Genomic DNA, 26,551 nt, shown 5'->3' on the forward strand with positions numbered 1-26,551 from the left:
CCAAGGAGGAACACGCAGTCGGCAAGCCTTCCAGGAAGTCCGGCGGATTCTGAAGTGGGTGGAAGACACGGCATCCACCATATCCGCAGTTCACATCACAGGCGTGGACAACTGGGAAGCAGATTTTCTCAGTCGCCAGGGTATGGACGCAGGGGAATAGTCTCTTCACCCGGACGTGTTTCAGGAGATCTGTCGCCGCTGGGGGATGCCGGACGTCGACCTAATGGCGTCCCGACACAACAACAAGGTCCCAGTTTTCATGGCGCGGTCTCACGATCACCGAGCTCTGGCGGCGGACGCCTTAGTTCAAAATTGGTCGCAGTTCCGGCTCCCTTATGTGTTCCCACCTCTGGCACTATTGCCCAGAGTGCTGCGCAAGATCAGGTCCGACTGCCGCCGCGCCATCCTCGTCGCTCCAGACTGGCCGAGGAGGTCATGGTACCCAGATCTGTGGCATTTCACGGTAGGCCAACCGTGGGCGCTACCAGACCAGCCAGACTTGCTGTCTCAAGAGCCGTTTTTCCATCGGAATTCTGCTGCCCTGAACCTGACTGTGTGGCCATTGAGTCCTGGATCCTAGCGTATTCAGGATTATCTCAAGAGGTCATTGCCACCATGAGACAAGCTAGAAAACCAACCTCCGCCAAGATCTACCACAGGACGTGGAAGATATTCTTATCTTGGTGTTCTGCTCAGGGAGTTTCTCCCTGGCCATTTGCATTGCCTACTTTTCTTTCCTTTCTACAATCCGGTTTGGAAAAAGGTTTGTCGCTCGGCTCCCTTAAAGGACAAGTCTCAGCGCTATCTGTATTTTTTCAGAAGCGACTAGCACGACTTCCTCAGGTACGCACGTTCCTGCAAGGGGTTTGTCATATCGTCCCTCCTTACAAGCGGCCGTTAGAGCCCTGGGATCTGAACAGGGTTCTAATTGCTCTCTTGAAGCCGCCTTTCGAGCCTATGAGGGATGTTTCCCTTTCTCGACTTTCACAGAAAGTGACTTTTCTAGTAGCGGTCACCTCTCTTCGGAGAGTGTCCGAGCTAGCAGCGCTCTCATGCAAATCTCCCTTCCTGGTGATTCACCAGGACAAGGTGGTTCTGCGCCCGATTCCGGAGTTTCTCCCTAAGGTGGTATCCCCCTTTCATCTCAATCAGGATATCTCCTTACCTTCTTTGTGTCCTCACCCAGTTCATCAATGTGAGAAGGATTTGCATTTGTTGGATCTGGTGAGAGCACTCAGAATCTACATTTCCCGCACGGCGCCCCTGCGCCGCTCGGATGCACTCTTTGTCCTTGTCGCTGGTCAGCGTAAAGGCTTGCAAGCTTCCAAATCCACCTTGGCTCGGTGGATTAAGGAACCAATTCTTGAAGCCTACCGGTCTGCGGGGCTTCCGGTTCCCTCAGGGCTGAAGGCCCATTCTACCAGAGCCGTGGGTGTGTCCTGGGCATTACGGCACCAGGCTACGGCTCAGCAGGTGTGCCAGGCGGCTACCTGGTCGAGTCTGCACACTTTCACCAAGCATTATCAGGTGCATACCTACGCCTCGGCGGACGCCAGCCTAGGTAGACAAGTCCTTCAGGCGGCGGTTGCCCACCTGTAGGAAAGGACTGTTTTACGGTCCTGTCACGAGGTGTTATTTTACCCACCCAGGGACTGCTTTTGGACGTCCCAATTGTCTGGGTCTCCCAATGGAGCGACAAAGAAGAAGGGAATTTTGTTTACTTACCGTAAATTCCTTTTCTTCTAGCTCCAATTGGGAGACCCAGCACCCGCCCTGTTTTCTTAGGGATTTTTGTTTTTTCGGGTACACATGTTGTTCATGTTGAATGGTTCAGTTCTCCGATGTTTCTTCGGATTGAATTGTTTTTAAACCAGTTATTGGCTTTCCTCCTTCTTGCTTTTGCACTAAAACTGAGGAGCCCGTGATCCCACGGGGGGTGTATAGGCAGAAGGGGAGGGGCCTTACACTTTTAAGTGTAGTGCTTTGTGTGGCCTCCGGAGGCAGTAGCTATACTCCCAATTGTCTGGGTCTCCCAATTGGAGCTAGAAGAAAAGGAATTTACGGTAAGTAAACAAAATTCCCTTCTTTTCTCTCAACTCCCGCCTTCTCACAGGCCGGGGCAGCCTTGCAGGCCAACGGAGTAATTGTACCAGTTCCCGCCCGGGAACGGTTCAGAGGTTTTTACTCAAACCTCTTCCTAGTTCCCAAAAAGGACGGTTCCTTCCGGCCCATCCTGGATCTCAAGCTTCTCAACAAGCATGTTCGGGTGCGGCACTTTCGCATGGAGTCTCTGCGATCAGTCATTGCCTCAATGACCCAAGGGGATTTCCTGGCGTCCATCGACATCAGAGATGCCTATCTACATGTGCCAATTGCAGTTTCACACCAGCGGTGGCTACGTTTTGCAATAGGAGAAGATCATTTCCAATTCGTGGCTCTCCCCTTCGGGTTAGCCACGGCCCCTCGGGTATTCACCAAGGTCATGGCAGCAGTAATTGCGGTTCTGCACCTCCAGGGGTTGGCAGTGCTCCTTTACCTGGAAGACCTTCTAGTCAAGGCTCCATCCAGCGCAGACTGTCAGTGGAGTGTCTCGCTCACTCTCGCCACTCTAGCCCAATTCGGGTGGCTTGTCAATCTTCCCAAATCCACTCTGACTCCGACCCAGAGTCTCACGTACCTAGGGATGCAGTTCGAGACTTTGCCGACACTTGTGAAGTTGCCCTTAAACAAACAGCTGTCTCTCCAGCTGGCGGTGCGCTCTCTGCTGAGGCCCCGCCGTTATACCCTCAGGCGTCTGATGCAGGTGCTGGGTCAAATGGTGGCGTCAATGGAAGCTGTCCCATTTGCCCAGTTCCATCTGCGCCCCCTGCAGCTGGACATTCTCCGCTGTTGGGACAAGCGGCCTTCCTCCTTACACAAGTTAGTGGCTCTGTCGCCACGGACCAGAAGCTCTCTTCAGTGGTGGCTTCGGCCCCTCTCCCTGTCCCAAGGGCGCTCCTTCCTGGCCCCGTCCTGGGTGATTCTCACCACGGATGCCAGTCTATCCGGCTGGGGAGCGGTATGTCTCAACCACAGAGCGCAGGGCACTTGGACTCCGTCCGAGTCAGCCCTTTCAATCAATGTGCTGGAAATCAGAGCCGTGCTTCTAGCTCTCCTAGCATTTCACCACCTGTTGGCGGGCAGGCACATTCGAGTCCAGTCAGACAACGCGACAGCGGTTGCCTACATCAATCATTAAGGCGGGACACGCAGCCGCCTGGCAATGATGGAGGTACAACACATTCTTCAATGAGCGGAGGACTCCAGGTCCACGATATCCGCAGTCCACATCCCAGGCGTGGACAACTGGGAGGCAGATTATCTCAGCCGTCAAAGCGTGGACGGTGGCGAGTGGTCCCTGCATCCGGCAGTGTTTCAGTCGATCTGCCGCAAATGGGGCACTCCGGACGTGGACCTAATGGCATCCCGTCACAACAACAAGGTTCCTGTTTACGTGACTCGCTCCCACGATCCTCAGGCCTTCGCCACGGATGCTCTGGTTCAGGACTGGTCCCAGTTTCGTCTTTCCTACGTGTTTCCCCCTCTAGCTCTTTTGCCCAGAGTCCTGCGCAAGATCAGAATGGAGGGCCGTCGAGTCATCCTCATTGCACCGGACTGGCCCAGGCGAGCTTGGTATCCGGACCTGCTCCAACTGTCCGTAGAGATGCCGTGGCATCTCCCGGACCGTCCAGACCTACTCTCGCAAGGTCCGTTTTTCCGCCCGAATTCTGCGGCCCTCAAATTGACGGCGTGGCTCTTCAGTCCTGGATTTTGACGGCTTCTGGTATTCCTCCTGAAGTCATCTCCACTATGACTCGGGCCCGCAAGTCTTCCTCCGCTAAGATCTATCACAGGACTTGGAAAATTTTTCTGTCCTGGTGTCGCTCTACCGGCCATCCTCCTTGGCCATTTTCCTTGCCGACCCTTCTGTCTTTTCTACAGTCCGGTCTGCAGCAAGGACTGTCCCTCAACTCTCAAGGGACAAGTTTCAGCTCTGTCAGTTCTGTTCCAGCGGCGTCTTGCTCGGCTGTCTCAGGTCCGCACCTTCATGCAAGGCGCGTCTCGCATCATTCCGCCTTACCGGCGGCCCTTGGATCCCTGGGACCTTAACTTGGTTCTCACGGTCTTGCAGAAACCCCCCTTTGAGCCTCTTAGGGAGGTTTCTTTGTATCGTCTTTCACAGAAAGTGGCCTTTCTGGTTGCCATAACTTCTCTCAGGAGAGTCTCTGATTTGGCTGCGCTCTCCTCGGAGTCACCTTTTTTTTGGTCTTTCGTCAAGACAAGGTAGTTCTCTGTCCGACTCCGGACTTTCTTCCTAAGGTGGTCTCTCCCTTCCACCTTAACCAGGACATTACCTTACCTTCCTTCTGTCCGGCCCCTGTTCATCGCTTTGAAAAAGCGCTGCATACTCTAGATCTGGTGCGTGCTCTCCGGATCTATGTGTCTCGCACCGCTGCGCTTAGGCGGTGCACCTCTCTTTTTGTGCTAACCACAGGTCGGCGCAAGGGCCTCCCTGCTTCTAAGCCGACATTAGCCCGTTGGATTAGGTCGACCATTTCGGACGCCTACCAGAGTACTCAGGTGCCTCCCCCACCGGGGATCAAAGCACACTCAACCAGAGCTGTCGGTGCCTCTTGAGCTTTTAGGCACCAGGCTACGGCTCAACAAGTCTGTCAGGCTGGCACTTGGACTAGCCTGCATACCTTCTCGAAGCACTACCAAGTGCATGCTCATGCTTCGGCAGATGCGAGCTTGGGCAGACGCATCCTTCAGGCGGCTGTCGCCCATTTGTGAAGTTAGGTTCTGCCTACTTCTTAGTTTTTCTTATTCCCACCCAGGGACTGCTTTGGAACGTCCCAATGTCTGGGTCTCCCATAGGAACGATAAAGAAAAAGAGAATTTTGTTTACTTACCGTAAATTCTTTTTCTTATAGTTCCGTCTTGGGAGACCCAGCACCCTCCCTGTTGCCTGTTGGCAATTTCCTTGTTCCGTGTGTTTTCACCGGCTGTTGTCGTGGACAGAGTCTCCGGTTGTTCCGGCTCTTGCTCTGTTCTACTTGTGGGTGGCTATTCTCCTTCAGCTTTTGCACTAAACTGGCTGTGACTGGCTCACCAGGGGGTGTATAAGCTCAGAGGGAGGAGCTACACTTTTAAGTGTAGTACTTTGTGTGTCCTCCGGAGGCAGAAGCTAAACACCCAAGGTCTGGGTCTCCCAAGACGGAACTATAAGAAAAAGAATTTACGGTAAGTAAACAAAATTCTCTTTCTTTATGCATTTGGTATCGCCGTGTTCACAAATGCCCGATCTATCAAAATATAAAATCAATTAATATGATCGGTAAACGGCGTAGTGGCAGAAAAAAACCCAAAATTAAACTTTTTGGTTGCTGCAAATTTTGCGTAAAATGCAATAACAGGCGATGAAAACGTAGCATCTGCGCTAAAATGGTACCGTTAATGCCAGCTTGAGATGCAAAAAATAAGCAATCACTGAGCCATAGATCCCAAAAAATGAGACCGCTACGGATCACGGAAAATGGCGCAAAATCTGTGCCACTTTTTTTGGACAAACGTCTGATTTTTTTTTTTTTTTTTTTTTTTTAACCTCCTTTAGATAAACTGTCTACAAACTCGCACCGACCTCGGGTATCACACCAACACATCAGTTTTACCATATAGTGAACAAACAAGGTGAATAAAATATCCCAAAAAACCATCATACAATCACACTTCTTTTTTTTTTTGCAATTTTTCTACATTTGGATTTTTGTTGCCGTTTTCCAGTACACTATATGGTAAAACTCATGGTTTCATTCAGAAGTACAACTTGTCCTGCAAAAAAACAGATTGACGGAAAAATGGAAAAAAAGTTACGGCTGTCGGAAGAAGGGTGGCAAAAAAAAAACGGAAAATGCAAAATCGTCCAGTCATGAAGGGGTTAATAAATGGGACTGTTTTAAAATACCAGGTACAGCCGCCACCAATTGTTCTCCACTTTGTCTGTTACACAGTGAAGTGGCCAGGCTGCTCATTACAGCGCCAAAGTCTCTTGAGTCTTCTGATGAGTGGGGGTCCTGAATGTTGGACTCCCACCAATCCGATGTTCGTGGTCGAGCCCAACGTTTCCCAATCTCCAGTTTTCGTGGCCCCCAACAAGTCATGTTTTCAGGATTTCCTTACTATTGAACAGGTGATGGAATCATTATCAAGGCATCACCTGGGCTATATAAAGGATATCCTGAAAACATGACCAGTTGGGGGTCGTGAGGACTGGAGTTTGGGAACCACTGGTCTAGCCTAAGGACCGCCCACCTCTTAAGTAGATGTGTTGGTACATAGTCGTATATGCCAACAAATCATCCCATTATTTCTACCAGGAAGCCGCTACCCAGAACATGATCACTTGTGAATTTGTGGTGGGATTTTGGGGGCGGTAGATGGTTTTTATATAAAGAGGGGATGTAGATTAATTTTTGAAGACTTCTTCTCTCTTCCCTCAGGTACCTCCACCATCACCAGTTCATGGAGTCTGCCACTTTGCTTCTTTCGTTGCCGGGGACGTGTTCCCATCCTGGAATTGTTCAGGCTGCTCGGGAGATACTTGGCTTTCTGGCCCAGTCTCAAAAAGGGCTCTTGTTTCTGTTGTTTGAGAGCGAAGCAACAAATCTGATCGCCAGGGCTCTGTGTCCGGCATCGGAGCAAGAGCAAGATGACAATCTGCCTTCCGAGGGGAACAATGAGGACGCGTGTGCCTTGTGGCTCCTACATGCCACCCAGGCTCTTCAGTACATCTCTGAGCTCTTTCACCACTTTCAGCATTGCGGGGCCACGGAGGAGGCCGACCACGCCAACCTGCTGGGCATACTGCACAACCTCTACCTGATCACCTTCAATCCCATCGGCAGGTCTGCCGTCACCCATGTCTTCAGCCTGGACAAGAACCTGCAGTGCCTCATAACCTTAATGGAGATCTGCTCCAAGGAAGCCCTGGGGTAATTTGCCCGCCTTATCTTTTACTTTGGCCATGTGGGTTGGTAACCTATCTGCATCAAGTGTTATTAATAAGTACCTTAAAGGGAATCTGTCACCAGTTTTTTTGACTATTAAACTAAAAGTGTCCCCTTCTTCAGCTCCTGGGCTGCTTTCTATGAAGGTGTACCTTGTTCCTAACTCCCCTTGCAGACCTCAAAAATAACTTTATAAAATCTGACCGCCACGTATGCTAATTACCTGATCTAGTCAGATGAGCATCCTCTTTTTTTTGGCTCCTTTCCCCCCTCCTGCCGCTGTTTGCCGTCCTCCTTTCTTGACTGACGCCTCCGTCATCATCTACGTTGCTCTTTCAAATCTCACGCCTGTGCAGAGTTATGTCGGCTCGCGCAGGCGCAGTTCGGAGCAGAAAACCTAGGTGCCCTCACGCGTTCCGTTGAGCTAAATGTGCAGGCACGAGGATTAGGTCAGGTACGGGGATGACGCAGTGACGCGATGTACAGCGCTGACCATAATCTCGTGCCTGCGCAAATAGGTCACCGGCGCGAGCGAGGGCAACTGTTTTCTGCTCTGCCCGCGACATGGCAGAGCGAACTGCGCCTGCGCAATCGGTCATGTCCGCACAGGCGCGAGATTTAAAAGAGCAACGTGCATGATGACGGAGGAGTCATCCACGTCAATCAAGAAAGGAGGATGGCGAACAGCGGAAAGGAGGGGGAACAGGAGCCAAAAAAGAGGACGCCCATCCGACTAGATCAGGTAATTGGCATATGTGGCGGTCCGATGTTATAAAGTTATTTTTGGGGTCTGCAAGGGGAGTCGGGGAACAAGGAGCACCTTCATAGAAAGCAGCCCAGGAGCTGCAGAAGGGGATTCTTTTAGTTTAATAGTGAAAAATCTGGTGACAGGTTCCCTTTAACTTTTTTTTGCAAAATTTTGTTTGACCCCCAACAGTTTTATTCACCAAGAGTCTGGGCCATGCGTCTGGATCTCGCACTAAATAATTGGTTTAAAGGATGAGGCAGACTCCGCAGCACTCAAGTATTTAGTTCTGTTCCAGTTGGCCCCGCAGCCTTATCTTATAACCTTAAAGTTGTTATTCACTTGCTAAAAAATAAAATTGAGTTAAATACTTAAGAAATTATGAGCTTCCCTGATTCTGCCACTACCTCATGTTTAGTGCTGCGCAGCTCCATTGTGGAGATATTCACATTTGCATGTTTCATGTGAAATCTCTGCTTTGCAATCCAACTGGGCGCTTCTTTTCTGGGGGGGGTGCACTTTTATCCCACCCTCCCAAGATGTTGCCAATCACAGCTCGGCATCTGATCTACCAGCCTATCAGTGTCCGACGCTGCCAAGCTGTGATTGGTTGCATCTGGAGGGGAGGCGTGAAAGCACACGCCCCCTAGAGAAGACTGAAGAAACTCCCAGTCGGACTGCCAGCGGAGATTTCACATAATGCGCTACAGAAGAAAGAAATGTGAATATCTCCGGAATGGAGCGCCGCAGCCAGAAACGGAAAAGAGCCTCAGAATTGGGGGAGCATGGAGATATTCACCAAGTATTTAATTTTAATTAAAGATGTCTTGTCACTTATAAAAAAAAAATTAAAAAAAAAGGGTTTCCTGATACCTAAAACAGATCTCTACCATCAGTCTTTAATCAATGGGGCTCTGACTCCTTTGTAATGACAGGAAATGAAACTCCCTACAATGGCTTGTCTGTATGCCTGGTACTGCCTTCCGGGGCTGACGTTATGGTGCCAGGTTCTTCTTCTGATCCAGTGTAATTAATGAAATAGATGCGGCTCTAGTAAAGTTCAGAGGCTTTTCATTCTGCTTTCTATTGGGTGGTCTATAGTTACACCCCAAGGGTCAAGCATTAATGGATGAAGGATGGTGCCAATATTTAGAGATTACTGATTTAGATCCTCTTAATATTGGTTCCAGATTAGTGAAAAAATCCAAATTATACTACCCTCCCAGACCGGCGCCACTCCTCTGTACATAGCAGTTTTTTGGCTGGGGATGTCAGTTTTCCCCAACAGTCTTCTGGCTTTCTTTTATGGTGGGGAATGTCACGTGGCTGCTGGTCATCTGCTGCCATCACTTGCTGTTGATTGCCTGCAGTGGTCACCCGACCTATCCTTCTGTAAGAGGAAACAAGGAAAGCTGGAGAAAATGGTGCTGAATTTTGAGAAAGGATACCAGAGGTTTTTTATATGTATGTATGTATGTATGTATGTATGTGTGTGTGTGTGTGTGTGTATGTATATACAGTGCCTACAAGTAGTATTCAACCCCCTGCAGATTTAGCAGGTTTGATAAGATGCAAATAAGTTAGAGCCTGCAAACTTCAAACAAGAGCAGGATTTATTAACAGATGCATAAATCTTACAAACCAACAAATTATGTTGCTCAGTTAAATTTTAATACATTTTCAACATAAAAGTGTGGGTCAAGTATTATTCAACCCCTAGGTTTAATATTTTGTGGAATAACCCTTGTTTGCAATTACAGCTAATAATCGTCTTTTATAAGACCTGATCAGGCCGGCACAGGTCTCTGGAGTTATCTTGGCCCACTCCTCCATGCAGATCTTCTCCAAGTTATCTAGGTTCTTTGGGTGTCTCATGTGGACTTTAATCTTGAGCTCCTTCCACAAGTTTTCAATTGGGTTAAGGTCAGGAGACTGACTAGGCCACTGCAACACCTTGATTTTTTCCCTCTTGAACCAGGCCTTAGTGTTCTTGGCTGTGTGCTTTGGGTGGTCGTCTTGTTGGAAGATGAAATGACGACCCATCTTAAGATCCTTGATGGAGGAGCGGAGGTTCTTGGCCAAAATCTCCAGGTAGGCCATGCTATCCATCTTCCCATGGATGCGGACCAGATGGCCAGGCCCCTTGGCTGAGAAACAGCCCCACAGCATGATGCTGCCACCACCATGCTTGACTGTAGGGATGGTATTCTTGGGGTCGTATGCAGTGCCATCCAGTCTCCAAACATCACGTGTGTGGTTGGCACCAAAGATCTCGATCTTGGTCTCATCAGACCAGAGAACCTTGAACCAGTCTGTCTCAGAGTCCTCCAAGTGATCATGAGCAAACTGTAGACGAGCCTTGACATGACGCTTTGAAAGTAAAGGTACCTTACGGGCTCGTCTGGAATGGAGACCATTGCGGTGGAGTACGTTACTTATGGTATTGACTGAAACCAATGTCCCCACTGCCATGAGATCTTCCCGGAGCTCCTTCCTTGTTGTCCTTGGGTTAGCCTTGACTCTTCGGACAAGCCTGGCCTCGGCACGGGTGGAACCTTTCAAAGGCTGTCCAGGACGTGGAAGGCTAACAGTAGTTCCATAAGCCTTCCACTTCCGGATGATGCTCCCAACAGTGGAGACAGGTAGGCCCAACTCCTTGGAAAGGGTTTTGTACCCCTTTCCAGCCTTGTGACCCTCCACGATCTTGTCTCTGATGGCCTTGGAATGCTCCTTTGTCTTTCCCATGTTGACCAAGTATGAGTGCTGTTCACAAGTTTGGGGAGGGTCTTAATTAGTCAGAAAAGGCTGGAAAAAGAGATAATTAATCCAAACATGTGAAGCTCATTGTTCTTTGTGCCTGAAATACTTCTTAATACTTTAGGGGAACCACCAAACAGAATTCTTGTGGTTTGAGGGGTTGAATAATAAATGACCCTCTGAATAAACTTTTCACAATTTAAAAAAAAAATAAAAAAAGAAATAACATTCTTTTTTGCTGCAGTGCATTTCTCACTTCCAGGCTGATCTACAGTCCAAATGTCACAATGCCAAGTTAATTCCAAATGTGTAAACCCGCTAAATCTGCAGGGGGTTGAATACTACTTGTAGGGACTGTGTATATATGTATATATGTATGTATATATATATATATATATATATATATATATATATATATATATATATATATATATAGATAGATATAGAGATATAATGTGTTTATATGTGTGTTGTAAAGTGCTACAGTCATGGCCAAAAGTTTTGAGAATGACACCAAAATTATATTTTCACATGATCTGTTGCCCTCTGGTTTTTAATTGTTTGTCTGATGTTTACATCACGTACAGAAATATAATTGCAATCATATTATGAGTACCGAAAGGTTATATTGACAGAATGAGTTAATGCAGCAAGTCAATATTTGCAGTGTTGACCCTTCTTCTTCAGGACCTCTGCAATTCTCCCTGGCATGCTCTCAATCAACTTCTGGACCAAATCCTGACTGATAGCTGTCCATTCTTGCATAAGCAATGCTTGCATTTTGCCAGAATTTGTTGGTTTTTGTTTGTCCACCCGTCTCTTGATGATTGCCCACAAGTTCTCAATGGGATTAAGATCTGGGGAGTTTCCAGGCCATGGACCCAAAATCTCTGTTTTTTTCCATGAGCCATTTAGTGATCACCTTTGCTTTATGGCAAGGTGTTCCATCATGCTGGAAAAGGCATTGTTGGGCGCCAAACTGCTCTTGGACAGTTGGGAGAAGTTGCTCTTGGAGGACATTCTGGTACCATTCTTTATTCATGGCTGTGTTTTTAGGCAAGACTGTGAGTGAGCCGATTCCCTTGGCTGAGAAGCAACCCCACACATGAATGGTTTCAGGATGCTTAACAGTTGGCATGAGACAAGACTGGTGGTAGCGCTCACCTCTTCTTCTCCTAATAAGCTGTTTTCCAAATGTCCCAAACAATCGAAAAGGGATTCATCTGAGAAAATGACTTTACCCCAGTCCTCAGCAGTCCACTCCCTGTACCTTTTGCAGAATATCAGTCGGTCCCTGATTTTTTTTTTTCTGGAGAGAAGTGGCTTCTTTGCTGCCCTCCTTGAAACCAGGCCTTGCTCAAAGAGTCTCCGCCTCACAGTGCGTGCAGAAGCCCTCACACCAGCCTGCTGCCATTGCTGAGCTAGCTCGGCACTGCTGGTAGTCCCATCCCGCAGCTGAAACAGTTTTTAGATACGGTCCTGGCGTTTACTGGTCCTTCTTGGGCGCCCTGGAGCCTTTTTGGCAACAATGGAAGCTCTCTCCTTGAAGTTCTTGATGATGCGATAGGTTGTTGACTGAGGTGCAATCTTTGTAGCTGCGATACTCTTCCCTGTTAGGCCATTTTTGTGCCGAGCAATGATGGCTGCACGTGTTTCTTTAGAGATAACCATGGTTAACTGAAGAGAAACAATGATACCAAGCACCAGACTCCTTTTAAAGTATCCAGTGGTGTCATTCTTACTTAATCATGACTGATCGCCAGCCCTGTCCTCATCAACACCCACACCTGTGTTAATGGAACAATCACTAACACAATGTTAGCTGCTCCTTTTAAGGCAGGAATGCAATGATGTTGAAAGGTGTTTTGGGGGTTAATGTTCATTTTCTTAACAGCAATTACTTGCACAGTCAATATTGGCTAAGCTGATCACTCTTTATGACATTCTGGAGTATATGCAAATTGCCATTAGAAAAACGTAAGCAGTAGACTTTGTAAAAATTAATATTTGTAGCCTTCTCAAAACTTTTGGCCATGACTGTAGACATCCCCTAAAACTGGGGTCTGGTTTATCATTTGAAGCGGAGAAAGCAGTTGTCAGATTTGTGGCTGCTTCCCCTGATGGCATCGAGGCCAGTGGTCTGGTGAGAGAGCTATGCACAATGGAGATTGTGCTCATGTCCAGGTACACTGGCGATGTAACGTGTCTCGCTTAGCCATTCTTTATTCTCCTCTTCTGTATACTATACGGCCATAGCTAATGTCATCTGTGCAACATACTGCCATATACAATCCCCTCTTATATACTATACTGCTACATATTGCCATATCCAATTCTCTCTTTTATATGCTATTTCGCCATATATAATGTCATATTTTGCCTACTATACCGCCATTTCTAATGTCGTCTTCTGTGTAACATACCGCCATATCCAATCCCCTCTTATACACTAGACTGCCATGTCCAAGCCACTCTTATACACTATAGCGTCATGTCAAGGCCCCTCTTATATACTATACCGCTACAGCCAATCTCCTTATATACTACTAGAAGGTGGCCCGATTCTAACTTATCAGGTAGTCTAGCATGTATATGTGGGTTACACGTGTGTCGGGAGCCGGGGTAAGCTGGTAATCATGGTACACATTCGGGTAAGTAAGCAAAGGGCTTTCCATAGTTACAGGATTGTGTACCATGGCTACCAGCGTACATCGGTAAGCTGGTAACTATGGTACACATCGGGTAACTATGCAAAGCGACAGTGCAGGTTTAATTTTGTGCTTCTTCGTCTCCTGCTGTGCAGCACGCATCATCGTGTTTGACAGTGGGAGACCAACGATCTGAATGGGCAGGGAGCCGGGGTAAGCTAGTAACTATGGTACACATCGGGTAACTGTGCAAAGTGGTTTCCATAGTTACCCCATGTGTATAACAACGTAACAGCGTACGCTGGCTCCGACACACGTGTGCCGGGAGCTGGAGTAAGCTAGCAACCATGTTACACATCGGGTAACGAAGGGAAGCGGTTCCTATAGTTACCCGATGTGTACCATGGTTACCAGCCTACGCCGCCTCCGGCACACGTGTGCCGGGAGCCGGGGTAAGCTAGTGGTTTCACACATCCGGCGCGCTCCTGTACACTGTGTACAGTACAGTGGCTGCGCCGCAACTTCCTGGTCACATGCCCCCGTCACATGACAACACATGATCGGAGCTTCTCGCACGGCCACTGTAGTGTACACAGTGCACGGGAGCGCGCCGGATCTGAGAAAGCGGAGAAAAGGTAAGTAACTATTCAAAGCGACAGTGCTGACGTGTGCCGGGAGCCGGGGTAAGCTAGTAACCATGTTACACATCGAGTAACTAAGGAAAGCGGTTTCTATAGTTACATGATGTGTACCATGGTTACCAGCTTACTCCGGCACACGTGCGCCGGGAGCCGGGGTACGCTAGTGGTTTCACACATTCGGCCTTTTCTCCACTTTGTCTTGCCGGTGTGGGCTTCCGGGGGTGCAGCAGTCACCTGGGAGTCGGGGAAAGCGTGCGGGGCCAGGCGGAGCGTCCAATGTGTGAGGGGGGCGGGGCCTGGCGAAGTGGTCAATGCGTGCGGGGGGCGGGGCCGAATGGCCAATCCGTGCGGGGGGCGGGGCCATGCCGAGCCTAGCAGCCAATGCGACGGTTTTCACTGTAATGACGTCATTTTCGTTACAGACAGACAGAATAAGGCAAATATATATATATATATATATATATATATATATATATATATATATATATATATATATATTATATCTATATGCCTCCATATCCAATCCCCTCTTATACACTATACCGCCATGTCAAAGCCCCTCTTATACACTATACTGCCATGTCAAAGCCCCTCTTATACACTATACCGCCATGTCAAAGCCCCTCTTATACACCATACCGCCATGTCAAAGCCCCTCTTATACACTATACCGCCATGTCAAAGCCCCTCTTATACACCATACCGCCATGTCAAAGCCCCTCTTATACACTATACCGCCATGTCAAAGCCCCTCTTATACACTATACCGCCATGTCAAAGCCCCTCTTATACACTATACCGCCATGTCAAAGCCCCTCTTATACACTATACCGCCATGTCAAAGCCCCTCTTATACACTATACCGCCATGTCAAAGCCCCTCTTATACACTATACCGCAATGTCAAAGCCCCTCTTATACACTATACCGCCATGTCAAAGCCCCTCTTATACACTATACCGCCATGTCAAAGCCCCTCTTATACACTATACCGCCATGTCAAAGCCCCTCTTATACACTATACCGCCATGTCAAAGCCCCTCTTATACACTATACCGCCATGTCAAAGCCCCTCTTATACACTATACCGCCATGTCAAAGCCCCTCTTATACACTATACCGCCATGTCAAAGCCCCTCTTATACACTATACCGCCATGTCAAAGCCCCTCTTATACACTATACCGCCATGTCAAAGCCCCTCTTATACACTATACCGCCATGTCAAAGCCCCTCTTATACACTATACCGCCATGTCAAAGCCCCTCTTATACACTATACCGCCATGTCAAAGCCCCTCTTATACACTATACCGCCATGTCAAAGCCCCTCTTATACACTATACCGCCATGTCAAAGCCCCTCTTATACACTATACCGCCATGTCAAAGCTCCTCTTATACACTATACCGCCATGTCAAAGCCCCTCTTATACACTATACCGCAATGTCAAAGCCCCTCTTATACACTATACCGCCATGTAAAAGCCCCTCTTGTACACTATACCGCCATGTCAAAGCCCCTCTTGTACACTATACCGCCATGTAAAAGCCCCTCTTATACACTATACCGCCATGTCAAAGCCCCTCTTATACACTATACCGCCATGTCAAAGCCCCTCTTATACACTATACCGCCATGTCAAAGCCCCTCTTATACACTATACCGCCATGTCAAAGCCCCTTTTTTATACTATACCGCCATGTCAAAGCCCCTTTTTTATACTATACCGCCACAGCTAATCTCCTCTTTTGTAACATACCGCCATATGTAATGTCATCTTCAATATAACCAAATCGTTCTATCGGGGAACAGGAGCTAAACAATTGTGACTTCTTTTTTCAGGGATACAAAATCAAAGAAGTCTGTTGCGTATAATTACGCCTGTCTGCTCGTGCTCCTGGTCGTGCAAACAACAAATGATATTCAGATGCTGGAGGCTCATTCTGCGCCTCTGCTGAAGCTGTGTAAGCAAGATGAGAATAATGCCAAGCTGCAGGGTAAGCGCTTGTAGCCCCTAGTTCTGGCCTAATGCACCTCTTCTATATTGACATGTCTGATTGGCACACAATAAATGTCACAAAGAGTCACTCCCAACATAGAAAGTCATCACTTATCCACAGGAAAGGTGATAACTCTCTGACTGTTGAGCGTCCAAATGTAGGATCCCCACTGATCCCGAAAACGAGGCCCCGATTTGCCGCCCATGCAATCATTTTTCTATGGGACTGCGGGAGAAAGCCAAGCAAAGCCCCCGGCTGTCTCCCCGCCGCCCGGCTGTCTCCCCGCCGCCCGGCTGTCTCCCCGCCGCCCGGCTGTCTCCCCGCCGCCCGGCTGTCTCCCCGCCGCCCGGCTGTCTCCCCGCCGCCCGGCTGTCTCCCCGCCGCCCGGCTGTCTCCCCGCCGCCCGGCTGTCTCCCCGCCGCCCGGCTGTCTCCCCGCCGCCCGGCTGTCTCCCCGCCGCCCGGCTGTCTCCCCGCCGCCCGGCTGTCTCCCCGCCGCCCGGCTGTCTCCCCGCCGCCCGGCTGTCTCCCCGCCCCACAGAGAATGATTGGAGCTGTGGCATGTCTATTACAGCGTCCCAGTGCCCCCTTTTCAGGTTGGGTGGGGGTTCCAGCGCTTGGGCTCTCTCTGATCAGAGTGTTATCCTCTGGAGAAAACATTGAATAATGGGAACACGCCTTTAAGTTTTCTTTCTTTTTTCAGAGCTTTCAAAGTGGTTAGAGCCATTGAAAAATATTCGATTTGAGATCAATTGCATCCCCGGACTAATCGATTACATTAAACAGGTGAGTGATGCCCGGTCTTCGTCTTGTTTTGGCAGCTTGGATTTACAGTGTGATCAAGTTCATTCATCTGACACCTCGGGCGAGGTTGCGGTATATTAGACCATTGTAGATTATCAGATCTGCAGGTTAGAACAATCCGTTCTGGGAGTGTGCTTGTAAACCAAGTTACTCGTCTAGCAAAGCAAGATTTCCCATAGGGAATAATGCAAGCTCAGACAATTCGTTCCACAACTTGTTCAATGTCCCATCCTGGTCTCCTACTGTGCTATTACACCCATGCGCGCACACACACACACACATTATGCTCACCTTACCCTCCGTTCTCTTGCCAGCTTCATGGTTCTTGTAGTTCGCCAGTACAGGATGTGTATCGAGTTACCATAGCGACTGATGCTGGAGCTTCCGTTGCCAGCGCGCTGACGTCAAAGGCAGGAGCCGCTTGCCTCTGATTGGTCAGCGCACTGCCTTTGAGAAGGGAATGTGTATCGGGTAACCATTGCAACTCTTGAGGAACTTCCACTGTCAACTGCTTCTCAAAGGCAACGCACTGGCCAGACAGCGGAAGTTCCTCCATAGTCGCTATGGTTACCCGATACACATCCGCTTCTCAAAAGGCAGAGCGCTGACCAATCAGAGGCAAGCGGTTCCTGCCAGTGCTCTGGCAGCAGAAACTCCAGCATCGGTCGCGATGAAATAGCGGGTCAGAGCGCGGTGGAAGTACGGAACCGGAAGTGTGTGCGGAGAGTATTTGCTCGTACGGCAAAGCTTGCTCGTAAACTGAGTTACAAATTTTCAGCAAGCTTTGCTTGTATAGCGGAATACTCGCACACAAAGTTATTCGTAAAGCGAGGTTCCACAAGCAATCGATAAAAGAGACCTCTTATTTTATGGTTAAAATTGCAGAGTGCTTTGCAGTTTCCTTTGTCTTAAAAATCTTCTCCGTTTTCAAGAATGGAGGGATTTTTGTCACCAATGTCACGGGCCACCTCTATCTGGTCGGTTATCTTTGCAAGCTGGTGTGAAAGGCGACTTATAAGGGCTGCTCTCTGTAACTAGTGACGAATGATGGCTGGGCTTGGCCTGTGCAGAATGGCAGGGGCACAAGCTGTCCTTGCCACTTGCAGGCTCTAAAGCACGGAGCCAGCAAGCCTGCCAAATTTGTAAAGGGACCTTTAGTTTCCAATCCTTGATCTGTGTCAGCAGATGAATGCACAGACATGACAATATGCCTTTTGTATAGGACCCAAATAATGCTATACCCCCCCCCACACACACATAGTTTACCCTGGTAGTTTGAAACGTATACAATAACACACCGAGCTTTTACTCTCTCTCCCCTCTGCTGCCATTTCTCCGATTCTGGTAATGTTGTTCGCAAGCGGTCACTTGACAATGTCTCCACTGCTTCGGTCGTTAGCTGTGATGATGATGACGACAGCACTGCAGCTAATCACTTCTCTCAGTGATACATCAGCTAAGCAAAGTGATTGGCTGCATCAGTTACGAAGAAGTGGCCTCATTGCTGCAGCCAAAGAATAAACATGGGAGCACTGGCAGAGAGACGTCCCGAGGATGAGTGAAAGCTGAATTTTATTCTCTACAAGCCTATGAGGAAATAACAGTGAAAACTGGACAATTCCTTTAATTGATTTATGATCATTTCAGAATCTGGACAATCTGATGGCTCCTGAAGGTGTGGGCCTGCTGACGGCTCTCCGGGTGCTCTGCTATGTGGCCTGTCCACCTGCTCCTATTGAAGGTAACTATAGGCATTTATTTTTATAAAGGCCTCCTGCATAATGAGGTTTCCTGCCAGGAGGAAAACCTATAGGGTCTAAGTACTAAAAAAAGAAAAAGTCTTTTGCGCCACTTCCTTCTGCACATGTTCGGCCGAGTCTTTTGTGCCCCTTCCTCCTGCATGTGCTCGGTCGGATCTTTCTCGCTCCTTCCTCCGGAATGGTCTGAAATGGGGGTCGTCACTAGTTCTTTGAACACTTAACACATTTCAAGTAAACACTTTTTTTTTTTTTTTTTTTTCCTTTTCACAATTTTGCAGGTGTGTACACAGATTTTATATTGTTATATATTCTCCTTTTCAGGACAGCAGAAGGATTTGAAGTGGAATCTCGCTGTCATTCAGCTCTTCTCTGCTGAGGGTCTCGACACCTTCATTCGGATCCTTCAGAAAATGAACACCATCCTCATCCAGCCCTGGAGGCTGCATGTCAACCTTGGGACCATGCTGTACAAAGCAATAACCATCTCTTCGGCCCGATGCACTCTATCATTGCTCAAGACTATGCTCACGGAGCTTTTAAGGGGTGGCTCCTTTGAGTTTAAGGACATGCGGGTCCCGTCCACTCTGGTTACATTACACATGCTCCTATGCTCCATACCTCTTACCGGAAGACTGGACGGAGAGGAGCAGAAAATTCAGAGCAATATCATAGATATCTTACTGACGTTTACCCAAGGAGTCAATGAACAGTTGACCATCTCAGAAGAAACTCTTGCCAACAATACCTGGTCTTTGATGCTTAAAGAGGTGCTGCCGTCTGTCTTAAAAATACCAGAAGGCTTTTTCTCTGGACTAGTCATTCTGTCTGAACTTCTTCCTTTCCCACTACCAATGCAGACCACCCAGGTGAGCGTGCTGGCGGTGTCATCTAGTCACTTGTGCTCAGATCAGAGGGCAAAGCTAATTCTAGAGAATAACGTTTATTTTCTCTTCTGTTTCAGGCTATTGAGCCGCAGGACATTGCGGTGGCTTTGAACACTAGGAAGCTATGGAGCATGCATCTACACGTACACGCCAGGCTCCTGCAGGACATTGTCAGGTCCTTCTCCGGAACGTCGTGTCAACCTGTGCAGCATCTGATCAGACGCGTCAGTATTCAGTTGTGTGACCTGGCCTCACCCACCGCCCTCTTAATTATGCGCACAGTCTTGGATCTGATTGTGGAGGACCTGCAGAGGTACGGCCGGTTCCTCCTGTGTATTTGCTGCATATTTCTACTTGGCGCAAGTGGGAAAATGATTGAAACCGCAGCTCACTTTTTGTGACGTTAATACAAGTAAATTAGAGAATGGCATTACTAGCTATTCCCTCTTGTATTTGCTCCTCTGTAGCCAGTTTTCCAGTAACTGGGACAGCTAAGGCCGGTTTCACACATCTGGCATTTCGCCGCTTTGCCGGATCCGTCACACTCCAGTACAGTACAATGGCATCGCGGCATGCTGTCATGTGCCTGGAGCTTGCCGCGATGCCATTGTAGCACACATCATAAGAAAAAAGTTTTGAGGGCACTAAGGCAATGTGAATGGAATACTCCAAATGCACATCTGAAAACAGCAATAATGAACAGGTGGGAAGGGTGGTGTGCTAATAAGGAGCCCACTATTGTTTTGGTGATCTCCTTATTAGCACACCACCTTTCCCTCCTGTTCATTATTGTAGCACACATCGAAGCGGTGGAATGCCGGATGTGTGAAACCGGCCTAAAATGTAATGGCACGGCGCCCTACATATACTGTAGTAGCATAGATCTGAGCATCCTGGCTATAATGCTTGATGGAGATCAAATATTAGGGTTCAGGAGTATCTCCAGGGACCCCCTCAGGATATTGTGATAACTATTAACTTGCGGGCTGCCCACTCCTAACGATGTGTCGGCGGGGTCACGTCATAAGTGACGCACATCCGGCATCGTTACTGATATTGTAGCGTGTGAAACTTGCGTGCGATGGAACGAAAAACCGTTGATCGCATGCACGTAGTTCAATTACTAAAAATTGAACGTCCGGTTGTTCAGTGTTCCCAAGGCAGCACACATCGCTCCGTGTGACACCCCGGGAACAACGAACAGATCTTACCTGCGTCCCGCCTGCAATGCGGAAGGAAGGAGGTGGGCGGGATGTTTACGTCCCACTCATCTCCGCCCCTCCGCTTCTATTGGACAGCTGCCGTGTGACGTCGCTGTGACACTGAACGTCCCTCCCACTACAGGAAGAGGATGTTCACCGCCCACAGCAAGGTCGTATGGAAGGTAAGTACGTGTGACGGGATTTAATAGTTTGTGAGACACGGGTAAGAAATTGAACGTGCCGCACATACGATGGGGGCGGGTGCGATCGCATACGATATCGCATGTGAAATTGTAACGTCTATTGTAACGTGTCTATTGTAACGTGTCGCTGTGACACTGAACGTCCCTCCTACTACAGGAAGAGGATGTTCACCGCCCACAGCAAGGTCGTATGGAAGGTAAGTACGTGTGACGGGATTTAATAGTTTGTGCGACACGGGCAACAAATTGAACGTGCCGCACATACGATGGGGGCGGGTGCGATCGCATACGATATCGCATGTGAAATTGTAACGTGTAAAGCAGGCTTAAGACTCAGTCGAAACGCTAGAACGTCTGCCCTGCATGTGACCAGCTATTTCTTTATCGTTCCTATGGGAGACCCAGACATTGGGTGTATAGCTTCTGCCTCCGGAGGACACACAAAGTACTACACTAAAAAAGTGTAGCTCCTCCCTCTGAGCATATACACCCCCTGGATAACCAAATCTAGCCAGTTCATTGCTTTGTGTTCAGGAGGCATACATCCACACATGCATTCTCATCTGATTTTTCATTTTGGAAAGTTTTTGAAGAAAAGCGGGTCCAAGCCTGGACTCCCGGCATGTCCCTTCTCACCCCACTGTGTCGGCGGTGTTGTTAAGGTTGATTCCAAGGCTGGAGCCTTTACATGCCGCGCTCCTTCACCATCCCTCGGGCTCTGGCTTGAAGTGGGAGCCAGCACGGTTCTCCCTGCTTTGCAGGAGACCGGTCTCCATCCGCAGCCCTTCAGGATCCTGCTGGACGGAGCACTCATCCCCAGGGACTTGAAACCCTGCGTCTCACAAGCTAAGTATCTGAGACGTTTATGTTCGGGGGGTCCACTGTACTTTATTGTTGGGGAGAGTGTGCTGTGTAACTGTTCTGACATTTCCGGCCGGTTCTCTGGTTGTCACCTGAGAACCGCGCCGATGGTGCCTGCGCGCCGGCCGCATCGCTTAAATTTAGGCCCCGGCTTCGCCGGAGGCCTAGTTTCGATTTCACTGCCCTTGCATGTCAATCATGCAGAGGGACAGTGCGGCTCCGCCCAACGGCCGTTCGGCACAGGGGAGGGACACTCCTCTCTGAGTAAATGTCCCCTCCCCTGTAAATCTCCTTGGCCCTCCAGATCCCGCTCTCAGAGTAGGTCCCGCCCCCTCTCCTCGCTCCGGCGCCATTTTATCAGCGTTCTCTCAGCGATCGGCGCTGGCTGCAGCATCCCTGCTAATCTGTCTGGGGGTCCGGGCTGTGGGATCTGGAGGGCACACAAACGGTCTGGTAAGCCACAACCTCCGGTTGTGGACCTGCTTATATACTCTCTGGGGGTCATTCTGGCTCAGAGCCCCCACTTCAGCAGCATGTCTCACACAAGGAGCAAGGGTGCAAGGCTGTACTCTATATGCACTGCATGTAAGCTCATACTGTCTGAATCGAGCACATATCCACATTGTGATGCCTGCTCTAACCTGACAATACCTCAGCCTGGAATCGCACCCACAGTGGTCCCGGTGGCTGAACCCCCGGCTTGGGTAGAATCCTTCTCTAGGTCAATCTCCCAGTCTTTTGCCGACTCCATGGGACAGCTGTCCCGGACTTTGCTGAACATGCATCAGCCCCCTTCTCAGGACGCCTCTGCTGCTAGGGCTCTCTCAGCGGAGCTCACAGAGGATTCTTCATCTGGCAGACCCCGTCCTCCTAAAAGGAGACGCAGGGTCCCCTCTCCTTCCTCGTCCCGCGGCTCTGATTCAAGAGCTGACTCGCAGGATGAGGAGGATGCCGTTACTGGGGGCTCGGAGGCGGCCTCCATGTGCCCCATTGATCTGTCCGAAAGTGACTCAGATGTTAGTGATTTGATTGCGTCCATTGATTCTGTACTGGACCTCAATCCGCCAGTATCAGAGGAGCAACCCTCTCTGGCAGAAAAGCACCAGTTTACCTTGCCTAAGAGGACAAGGAGTGTGTTCTTTAACCACTCCAGTTTTCAGGCCTCTGTGACCAAGCCTAGGGCCTGTCCTGACAAACGCTTCCCAAAGCGTGGTTCTGATGACCGTTTTCCCTTTCCACCAGAGGTGGTCAAGGAGTGGGCTCATTCACCAAAGGTAGACCCTCCGGTGTCTAGACTCTCAGCCCGGACCGTTGTATCAGTGGCTGATGGCACCTCTCTTAAGGATTCCACTGACCGCCAGGTTGACCTTCTGGCCAAATCTGTATATGAGGCGGCAGGGGCCTCGTTCTCCCCATCTTTTGCAGCAGTGTGGGCTCTCAAAGCCATCTCTGCTTCTCTTTTTATTTTTTAAATCAGATACTTTTTTTTTATTAAAACAGAGCACATACAACAGAATAACAAATCGGCGTCCAAATTAAGATTATCACATCTATTACCCCTTTAACTCCCCCTCCCCCACCCCGGCAGCAACACTTCTCCCCGATACTACATCCCATTTAGTACACACTTAGAATACCCTCCAACTGCATTATAGAACCATCCCGTTGGGCAGGAGGAACAACTAGTAACACGAATAGAACAAAACACACACATCAGAGGTCTCAGACGGCCATCCCGGTCCCAGACCAGTTTACTGGTCCATCACTCGTCTTATTCGCATTGCAGCCAAGGAGACCAGAGCTTCTCAAACATTTTAACATTCCCCCTTCTTTCATACACTCCCTGTTCCAGCTGAAGAATACATTTCACCCTTTTAATGTACTCTCCCCTGGTCGGGGGGTCTTTTTTAATCCAGGACCTGGCGATTACCTTTCTTGCCGCATACAGCAGCCTAGCAATGGCAATTTTCATAGTATTTTCCACCCCAAGCTCCTCAACATATCCCAATAGGCATATCACTGGTTTTCTGGGAAGGACACACCCATATGTTCTTCCTATCTTGTGGATAACCTTAGTCCAAAAGGAGACCAGTCTCGGACAAGACCACATCATATGAAAAATACCTGCGTCAGATCCCTGACACCTTGGACACTCCGAATTCCTTTTCAACCCCATTTTAAACATCAGTAAGGGAGACCTATATACCCGGTGAATCACGTATAGGTGAGACAGTCTGGCCGGTTCGCTCATGGAAAGTTTAGGGACATACTCCAGGATACTCTCCCACACCTCCTCCGTTATCGGCCCAACTTCCTCCTCCCATTTAGATTTAGCTTTAATTGGGTAGTCTAAAAGAAAGGTATGTAGTATATCTTTATACGTGCCAGAAATGATCCCTTTAGTGCTTCCTCCGCCCTTACACACATACTCCAGTACCAGGTCAGTCTGTATGGCCACACTTTGTTTAGCCGCTTGGGCTGCAATCGCATGTTTTAATTGACTGTAGTGAAGCCAGCCGAACGCCGGTAACTGAAACTCACACTGTAACTGCGGGAACGATTTCAGAATTCCTCCGTCCAATATCTGATGCATGTATATTACACCCTTGCATCTCCACTCCTCAATATTCCCCATTTTCTGAATCTCCGGGAGATTACGGTTATCCCAGATAGGTGTAAACTTAGTTAACCGGGTCACCCCTCTCACCCTTTTCAGCCTATCCCAGGTCTTGTTTATAAGTGCCATTGTAGGAGATGTTCTACCCAGGAGCCCCACCGCACCATCCTCTAGTCCCATTACCAATGGACTTCTACCCACTATGTATTCCAGTACTTCTTTAATACCCCCATCTTTCTCTCGATCAGACCAGCCCCTGAGGTGTTGACATTGCGCCGCCATATAATACAATTCCGGATTTGGGATTGCTAGACCCCCCTCATCTTTCGGCCTTTGTAAAGTCTCTAATCGCACCCTAGGCTGCTTTTTACCCCACACCAGGTCCCTAAACAGCGAGTTTATCCCTTTAAATCTTTTCTTTGAAATACAAACAGGGGCATTGTGCAGTATGTATAGGAGTTTAGGCATTACTACCATCTTTAGTAAATTAACCCTTCCAACAACTGACAAATGTAGCTTGTTCCAGGCATCCACTTTGGCTCTCAATTTTTTAAGGAGCGGCCATAAGTTCACCTGTATGTATTTTTCTACTGGTAGAGATATCTGCATACCTAGATATTTAAATTCGTCCACACTCTTCAATTTGTTAGCCCCAGTATCCTCATTTGTCCAGGCTACTTCCCCATCCACTTTAAAGAGGCTCGATTTAGACCAATTAATGGTCAGTCCCAAAACTTCTCCAAATTTCTCTATTATCTGCATGGCATGATCCAATGAGGCTGACGGATCCCCCAAGAAAAGTAATAAATCGTCAGCATAAAGAGCTATTTTCTCCTCTAGATGCCCATACCTAAATCCATGGATCTCCTTTGATTTCCTAATGGCCGCCGCCAGAGGCTCTATTGCAATAGCAAATAGGAGCGGCGATAGTGGGCAGCCCTGTCTCGTTCCCCGGTGCAACTCAAACGCTGAGGAGGTCATACCGTTAACTCTAACTTTAGCAATAGGCCTATTATACAACAGCTGCACCCACTTTACAAACCGTGGGCCAAAACCCATATGCTGCAACACTTTCCACAGATACCCCCACTCAACACTATCGAACGCTTTCTGGGCATCTAGCGAAGCGATCACCCTCCGGCCAGGGTTGTCAGGTGGCAACTGTAGATTAAGATATAATCTCCTGATATTAGCAGCTGTCGACCTATTGGCCATGAACCCTGATTGGTCCATATGTATTAGGTTAGATATAACTCCAGTCAGCCGGTTTGACAACACCTTAGCCAGAAGCTTCACGTCCGCTGTTAATAACGAGATTGGTCTATATGAGTCTGGAAGCCTCGGATTTTTATCCTCCTTAGGAATTACCACTATTATTGCTTCTCTCATAGATTCAGGCAATACACCTTCCCCTCCGCCACCTCAAAGACTTTCAATAGTTTGGGTAATAGGATTTCTTCTAACTGTTTATAAATTTCAACTGGTAGCCCGTCTGCTCCCGGTGCCTTGTCATTGCTCATGCCATGCAGAGCGCTCTCCAGTTCATCAATAGTAATAGGTGACTCCAGTTTATCTCTATCCGCCACAGACAGCACCGGAAGCTCACCTCGCTCAAGAAATGAGTCCACCTCTTCATCCTCATCTCTCCGCTAGAAGAATATAGCGTGCGATAGAAATCTTTAAAGACCCCAAGGATCTCCTCAACCTCAGTGACCTGTGTCCCCTCCACCGTGTCCATACCATGCACAAATGAACTACTCCTTTGAGCTGCAGCTATGACCGATAATAGATGACTAACTTTTTCCCCCTCCTCATAAAAATGCAATTTTTGGAACGCCTGCTTCCTTACCGCCTTCTCCAAAAGCATCTTATTAACCTGTTCATGCGCCTGCCTAAGATTTTGCTTCGCATCCGTAGTATTACTCCGAATTGCTTCCAGCTCCGTCTTATCTAAGGCCTCCAGGCTGTCTTTCTCATCCTGCCTCGTCTGTGTTTTACGTCTACAGATATCCCTGAACAGGAGCCCTCTGAGGTATGCCTTCATTGCATCCCATACCACCATGGGACCAGTGCTACCCTCGTTGTGGATAAAGAATTCCCCAAGATCCCGTTCTATATTCCCCATATTAATATGACGGATCCATGCTGGATGAAGCTTCCACTCTCCCCTCCTTCCCCCTGTCAGGGTCCCCCGTCGTATGGACACTAGAATTGGGCTATGATCTGAAATCACTCTTGTCAGATATTGCACGTCGCCTATCATTAAATCCATCAGATTACTAGCTAGAGCCATGTCAATGCGGGACAGAGTGTTATGCGAAGCCGAATAACAAGAGAAGCAGGATATCCTCCCATTCCTCACTCGCCAGGCATCCACCATTCCA

General features: G+C 48.6%; 1 protein-coding gene across 1 annotated transcript in view; it reads left to right on the forward strand.

Annotated features, from left to right (window-relative positions):
* Window positions 1-26,551, forward strand: part of VIRMA (vir like m6A methyltransferase associated) — a 162,137-nt gene that overhangs the window by 66,192 nt on the left and 69,394 nt on the right. Inside the window, exons 9-14 of the mRNA XM_075353036.1 lie at window positions 6,540-7,031; window positions 15,680-15,834; window positions 16,540-16,622; window positions 18,288-18,381; window positions 18,722-19,266; window positions 19,362-19,597. Of these exons, the coding sequence (XP_075209151.1) occupies window positions 6,540-7,031; window positions 15,680-15,834; window positions 16,540-16,622; window positions 18,288-18,381; window positions 18,722-19,266; window positions 19,362-19,597 (1,605 nt within the window). The remainder of the gene's footprint in view (window positions 1-6,539; window positions 7,032-15,679; window positions 15,835-16,539; window positions 16,623-18,287; window positions 18,382-18,721; window positions 19,267-19,361; window positions 19,598-26,551) is intronic.

Source organism: Anomaloglossus baeobatrachus, chromosome 6 (genome assembly GCF_048569485.1).
Source record: "Anomaloglossus baeobatrachus isolate aAnoBae1 chromosome 6, aAnoBae1.hap1, whole genome shotgun sequence".
NCBI classification, from domain to species: domain Eukaryota; kingdom Metazoa; phylum Chordata; class Amphibia; order Anura; family Aromobatidae; genus Anomaloglossus; species Anomaloglossus baeobatrachus.